This window comes from Echinops telfairi, unplaced genomic scaffold (assembly GCF_000313985.2).
Source record: "Echinops telfairi isolate 266 unplaced genomic scaffold, ASM31398v2 ScPeMD7_8;HRSCAF=38, whole genome shotgun sequence".
NCBI lineage: Eukaryota > Metazoa > Chordata > Mammalia > Afrosoricida > Tenrecidae > Echinops > Echinops telfairi.
Window position 1 is genome coordinate 8,975,684 of NW_022103905.1, and position 7,667 is coordinate 8,983,350.

Below are 7,667 nucleotides of genomic sequence, written 5' to 3' on the forward strand. Positions count from 1 at the left end.
TTGAAAGTTTACTGTAAAAAAAAAAATCAAAAACAAAAATTTTTTTTTCTTGCCACCTGATTTAATAATCATGTTTTATTTTGGATTTAAAAATTAATTTTTAAAAAAATTAATTTCCCTTCCTTGTATCTAATCCATATAAGTGATGAGGAAAGCTTAAAATGAAAGATTTATACACACACACACACACATATATATATGCGTGTGTGTTTACTGCAAATAAAAATAGTAAATTAACTTTAAAAACCAGATTTTTCCTACTGCCTAAGCAATGGAATATAACTTTTATCATTTGGTAGACAGAGAGTAATTTGAACACTTTGTTTTAATTAGGGTAGGACTGCTCAATAAGGTAAGCATAGGCTAACTTGTGTTTATTTACTAATCAGAAGTGAACACTTTCATATAGCTTCATTTCACTACATCAAAGATTGTTTCTGGTTAAGATTGGCATCTGTCACTCCCAACCCTACAGCACCTTCCCCAACACAAACACACCTCGTTTCAAAGTCTTAGTCCACACAGTATGTATTTTGCTTATTGAGTAATGCAAACTCCTGGCTCTAGAGCAGCACTTCTCAACCTGTAGATTGGGGGCCAAACAACCCTTTCACAGGGGTCACCCTATAACAGTAGCAAAATTAAAGTTATGAAGTAGTAACAAAATAATTTTATGGTTGAGGGGTCACAACATGAGGAATTGTATTATTAAAATTAAAGGGTCACGACATTAGGAAGGTTGAGAACCATTGACCTATATACCCTCTCTCAAGTATCTAGTTTTCTGTTATCTGTCCATAGGTAATAGTTCCTCACCAACCCCCCGCCCCCAGTGTTTTCACATTTATTAAAAGCCTATCATGTTCCAGCAATCATTTTCCCATAGACAGTCAGATAGTACATATTCTGAACTTTTGAGTAGCACACACCCTCTGTCTAAGCTACTAACCGCAGCTGTTGCAGCACAAAAAACAGCAACAGACAGTACACAAACCTGGGCTTGAACCAGTTCAAAACCAATCAGTCACAGCCAACAAAAACAATAGCAGCACACTCACTGTACAGCAATCCAATCTGCATTTTGACCCAAAGATAGAAAAAAGAAAGAGGTCAGCTGCCATCTCTGAGTGGGGCAATGCTGCCTCTTTCCTATAAAGACATGCAGTAAGTTGCTATGCAATATGTAAGCTGCCGTGATTTCCGATGGCCAGAAATGAACCATTTTGAACTTGTAAACAATTAAGCTTGAGTATGTATGTGGTGAAGTGAAAGTGCTTAAATATGGCTATTCTATCCATCTCTCTATAACTCCCACAAAATAATGAGGAAAAACCATGGAAATAAAGAGTTGAGAACTTGAGATTGATCAGTTATGTGCCATTACTCTGAATACATAAGAATCTTCAAAGTAGGAACAGAGAGAATCTAAGGAACATCAAGAAGAATGGCCATCAGTTAGTGCATGAGATCTGAGATCCTGTCTAAAGTGGCAGAGACAGCGAAGACCACAGCACAAACCATTAGACAGGGCAGAGGACCAGCACCACTGAGATCATGAGACAGCTGTAGGCAGGCTTGCTGGCCCACAGAGGTTGAGGTTAAGGGAGTGCATGGGATAAGAGTCTGAGGACCAGAGAGACTAGGCTATGGCTGAGAAAAGGCACTGCTATGGACCAAAGACATGAGGTACCGTATATACTCGTGTACAAGCTGAGTTTTCCAATACATTTTTAATGCAGTTTCTGTGGTAAAATTAGGTGCCTCAGCTGATATTCGGGTCGGCTTATACTCAAATATATACGGTATATAGCCTTAATGTTTTATGATCCTGAACGGTGTTAACTTGTTAACTGCCCTAATAGACACTCATAATCATATTGTCTGTTGAGTTCTGTGTGGGCACTGCAGTGAACTATCCAGCCTAGCTAGAGAAGTGCAGTGTTGGGGAAGAACCAGCTGGTGTCAGAACAGCGTGCTAAGGGATGGTGGAGGCATGTGTGACCTCTGTCTTGTGTTAATCAGCTTGAGGTTAGTGTGGAGCTGGATTCCCTTGTCTACTGAAGCTATAGGTAAGATGTGGCCTCCACACCATTTTCTCAGTGTTCCAATAAAACTTTATTTACAAGAACAAGGAGTGGGTCAGATTTGGCAAATGGTCTATAACTTACAACCTTTGCTCTAAAGCAGCAGTTCTCAACCTGTGGGTCGCTAGCCCATTGGGGATAGAACAACCCATAACAGTAGCAAAATTACATTTATGAAGTAGTAATGAAAATAATTTTATAGTTTGGAGGGGGGTCACAACATGAAGAACTGCATTAAAGGGTTGCGACATTAGGAAGGTTGACAACCACTGCTCTAAAGTAAGCTATTTTTTTAAAGCCTAAATCAAAGTCAAATACTTACAGTTGTCATTTTTACCCAGAAATTAGGTATTAGATTATTTATCAGAAGTACTCTATATGTTGCTATTTCAGCATTGACTATTATTTCAAATTTTAAACTGATTTTAAAAAAAACTACAAACACATGAAATAAGATTAGAATAATCATTACATTACCTGTGTTTACTCCTCCAGTTAGAATCCAGGCTCCAGTTGTGACTGCAGCTTTAATAAGGCCCTTGCCAAGTAACTGCTTGATTCGTGGATGAAGCTCAAATTTCTGCATGCCCCCATGTACAGAGATAACGAGTTTGGGCAACTCCATTTGCCATTCTTTAAGAAGAAGTTGCAGAATGACTTCAGGTTTGGTGTCATATGATAACCTCACATACTAAAAAAGACACAGAATATGTATTTATATCAAAACGGCATTTTTGAGGGACTCTCATGGTGTTCCTCTGAACCCATCTTTGAGTTTTGGGAACAAAACAAAGTCTGAAGGGACAAGATGGACTATAGGGTAGATGGTGATGCTTTGCCAATAAATTCCCCTAGGAGAGGCCTTGTTACCCTGGAAGAATGAGTAGGTGCATTGTAGCAATAGAAAAATATTACTTTGTGTACTTTCCTGGTCTTTTTGTTACCAATGCAGTTTCCAAATTTCTTAAAACACCCTAATAAAGCCCCATGATCATTTATCTTGTAAGAAAATCTGTAATGCCATCCCTTTGGACTCTCAAAAGGTGGGCAATAACCTAAGCGAAACTGCTTTTATTAAAAAAATTCACTGTGACCAGAGAGAACCTTCCCAGGCGACGCCACTGGGTACACTAACTCCGAGCAAGTTGCTGGATGCTCGCCTAGTGGGAAAGCTGTGTACTACAAAAGCTCTGCCCAATAGAGCTATTTTCCATTTTTTGGGGGTAGGGGAGACCTCCTCATACTACATGTAGATTACACAGCCCAAGAAATGAAAAAACAACAAAAACAACAATATTCTGCTTAACCCTCCTTTTTTTTTTTTTTTTGGTTCCTCACCCATTGCCCTGTTCCTACCCCCCTGGCCTCATTGTAGTCATCAAAGCCTTGCCTATTGGTGTATCAAGCATGTTCTTTTTTTATATGATCCTGTAAAGATTTACTTTGTTTTATGCAATCACTTGTCTTATATATCCGTGCCAATTAAAAAAAACTACAGTATGTAGGTTCTCATTTTACTCTACTGGTGAAGTCTTAATTCACTTACATATTTAATTTAGAAGGTCCCAGCTGTGTTGGGAAATGAAAGGTGAGCAGTTTGAAACCACCAGCTGCTCTGAGGGAGAAAGACAGGGCTTTCTACTCGCATAAAGAACTACACTTCTGGAAACCGATGGGGAAGTTCTACCCTGTCTTATAGGACTACTGTGAGTTGGCATCAAGTTGAGGACAGTGAGTTTGTTTGTTTTTAGTCATCCAGTCTGTCTTCTGCTGTTTGTGAGTTTTTATTTACTTTTAATAGTGTACTTAAACCATGTATAAGAGTCTCTTATTTTTTCTTTATGATCCTTATGGTTTTAGATTTTAATACTTTGTGGTATTTTTTTCCAGCTTGAGTTAACTTTTGCATGTGGTGAAAGAGATGGATCTTGTTTCATTTTCCATAAATTAATGTCCAGTTTCGCCCTTACCATTTGTTAAAGACCATTCCTTCTCTTCAGGCATTTTGACCCTTTGTCAAAGTCAGCTTTTCACAGGTGGACAGGTTCATATAATACTGAATAGGAATAATAATAAAAGGCATCGTTGCCTAGTTCCCATTCACAAGTGCTTTTAGGCACTGATTTCAGAAAAAGTAGAGTTTGGCAAGAAAAATGATGTGATAAATTTCATAGTGATAAAAAGTTTAATCCAACATGAGGAAATGACAATCCTTTCATATATTTTTTTTACATACATAGCTTCACAATAAAGGAGTGATTGAGATTATTTTGACATGTGTTAGAAAAATTACTTAGACAAGATAATGAAGTAGATAAAGAAATACATGGCATACCTTAGACCTGTAGGAATGAGAACCCCCTTGAAAGTTTATGACTCCGTACGCATCTGTGGGGCTCTGTTCCGTATGTTTGTGCACCGACCACTCTTCTGTTGCCTGGTTAAAATGGTCACCCCATTTCACATCTGAGTACTTCATGGCAAGACTTGCAGTAAAACAAGCATGTTGCTTGACCAAGCGCCCACAAAAGCATCTATAGGGAAAGAAGACAAAATTAAAATTAAAAACATATTTCAAAAAACAAAGTTTGAATAAAAAATGGAATAAAAATGATTGTTCCAATAAAGAGCTTCAAAATAGCTTGACTTTATTTTAAATAAATTAAGTAGTACCTTCACACTAGCACTGAGTTAGTATAACTAATACGTTAGTGTAAGATGGTGAAGTTATCTAAATTTAGTATGGGCAACTACAAAATGTGGTATAGTCATAGAATACTAGTCAGTAACAAAAGGGAATTAACCACTAAACACGTATAAAAATAATCTTTTCAATGCAAAGGTAAAAGCTAGCAAAAAACAGTAGGTCAACAATTTCCCAATTCCTAAAGTTCACAAGTGGCAAAAAAAGTCTGTTCCCACCATAAAACAAGAGTGGAAGACTTCTTAATAAATGAAACCCATATGCATAGGGTCCTCAATGGGTAATCATGTAGTAGTGCTGAATGAGACCTCATCAGGCTCACTGACCACATGTAAATTACAAATTTGAAAAGATAAAGCTGATCCAATGTGGCTCAACTATATGCTACAATAAACCCCAAATTCCCTAATGTGATACAAGAAAATCCAATACCCCCAAACTAAATTCTTAATATACCATACCCATCAAAATAATTAAAAATTTTAAAACCATATAACCATAAATAAGAGGGGAAAAAAGCAATAATTGGAGATCTAGAAATTATAAAGGTTTTAATTAGCAGAAAAAGACATTAAGCCATTATAATTAAGTCCTAAATACAAGTATGAGGAGGCTTCAAAAAGCTACTGGAAATATGGAATTAAAAGATAAGGAAAATTTCCCATAAACTTTTGTTTGTTTATTCTACAAATTCCTTTACAAGGGCTCTTTGTATAGGAGTTAATGGCTGGTTTTGTAGTTGGCTACTAACTAAAATCCACCCAGAAGTACCTATGAAGGCTTGGCAATCCAGTCCAGAAAAGGTAGCCACACCTCTACTCTGACACATATAGGTTTGTTCAACGACAACTGGTTTTGCCTTTAGTTAATATAATTATGCTTGGGAAGGTGGAGAGAAATAGGAGTATGATGGGGAAAGAATGGGAAGTTATTAAAAATACTCAATGGAACACTTAAACAATACTTGAAATGAAAAAGTCACAAGATGAGATTTAAAACATATTAGACACTACAAAGAAGAAAATCAGTGAACTTGAAGACACAGTAATAAATTTACCCCCAAATTGTATGGGAGGGGAGGTTGGGGAATGGGAGGGGAGGTTGGGGAATGGGAGGGGAGGTTGGGGAATGGGAGGGGAGGTTGGGGATAGATAGAAAGCTAAGGATGTTAAGTATGAGATTGAAGAAAATGTTCTAAATCTGATTGTAGTGATGATTGTACAATTCTTCTTGATGTAAAAGAAATATTCATTTCAGTATGTGAATTTTATGCCAATAAAATTTTGTGCAACTAATTCAACTTTAGGACCCAGCTCAGATAGCTTTATAGAATTTCAAAAGACCATGGCCGAGTCTTATCATCCCAAGTTTGGGTAAGGAACTTTTTAAATACAGCACCCTGTGAATTTTATTCCACTATATTCAAATTGACGAGCCCAGTTAGTGTAGTGGTTACGTGTTGGGCTGCGGTCCACAAGGTCATCATTTTGAAATTACCAGTCGTTCCATGGGAGAAGAATGAGGCTTTTTACTCCTGTAAAGAGTTAACAGTCTTGGAAACCCAAAGGGACAATTCTACACTGTCCTATAGATTTGTTATGAGTTGGCTTTGGCTCAATGGCAGTAAGTTTTTCTCTTTCTTTTTTCATTATTGAAATGGAGATTATTGACTTGTTTTGTTTATTCTTCAAAATTTATAAAATGTTGTTATTTGCTTGAACTTACCTGACAAGTTGCTGGCAAATTTGACATCCTGGAAGGCATCTGTAAAATACAAGGAGTAAAGAAGTTATTTCAAGAAAAACTTAAAAAAATTAACTACATAAAATTCATATAAAATTACAGCAACCTAGGACAACACTGGGGATCTGTGGCAGGGAGTGAGTCCAGTCTGACCACCTCCACAGTGGGGAGAGCCAAAAAGGTAACATAACAGATCAGCAATGGGAGCAAAGCCAAGGCACAAAACCCCTGAGGAGCCCCCAATATAGACTTCAGGCTAGGAGGGGCAGTTCCCAGAACCTCCCAAGACCGGTGAGGAGATAGTCATAAAGGTCAGTGAACAGACCTTTTACATATGCTTTTTATTTTTTGCTAGTATTTTCTTTCTCTTTTTATACAATCTTTTGTTTTCTTTCTATTTTGTCTCTGTCACTGTTGCTTTGCCTACCTATATAAGATAGGCATGGGTAGCAAGCCTGAGGAGAAAGCAACAGGACCAACAGTTTTGGAGGGACTTGGGGGGCAGAGGTGGGGTAAGGAGCACTGAGCAAACAATACCACAGACAGGGGAACAACTAGGGAATTAAAAGCAACAATGAGGAGAGGAGGACGTAGAGATCCTGGTGGTGTTGGAGTGACTGCAATCTAGCTGAGAGAAAATACTAAGAGGCAGAAGAAGGGCGAGCATGAAGGTGGAGCAGGAGAAAGGTAAAAGGAAACAGGAAAAATCTAGGAAGCAAATCTATGGATAGAGATATAAAAGGAAGTGTGCACTTAAGTGAATACATTAATTCATAAAAACAGAGGTAGTGGCTTATCTACATATATTTTTATAGCAATAAATTGAGGAAGTGGACGGATTTGGGGCCTCTGCTCAAGCCCTCCCTCAACGCAAAATCACTGTTCTAACAATCTGGCATTCTGTGATGCTCACCCTCCTGACATGATCGCTGAAGACAAGATGGATATATAAGCAAATGTGGTGAAGAAAGCTGATGGTACCTGGCTATCAAAAGATAAAGCATCTGGGGTCTTAAATGCTTGAAATTAAACAAGCGGCCATCTAGCACCGAAGCAACAAATCCACAAGGAAGAAACACACCAGCCTGTGCGATCATGAGGTATTGACAGAATTGGTTAACATGCAGCAGAAGACC

At 37.9% G+C, this 7,667-nt stretch overlaps 1 protein-coding gene across 1 annotated transcript in view; it reads right to left on the reverse strand.

The window, feature by feature from the left end:
- Positions 1-7,667, reverse strand: part of TRPM7 (transient receptor potential cation channel subfamily M member 7) — a 119,669-nt gene that overhangs the window by 75,188 nt on the left and 36,814 nt on the right. The window contains exons 3-5 of the mRNA XM_013006334.2: positions 6,514-6,552; positions 4,420-4,618; positions 2,562-2,775 (exon numbers count right to left, since the gene is read on the reverse strand). Coding sequence (XP_012861788.1) covers positions 2,562-2,775; positions 4,420-4,618; positions 6,514-6,552 — 452 coding nt within the window. The remainder of the gene's footprint in view (positions 1-2,561; positions 2,776-4,419; positions 4,619-6,513; positions 6,553-7,667) is intronic.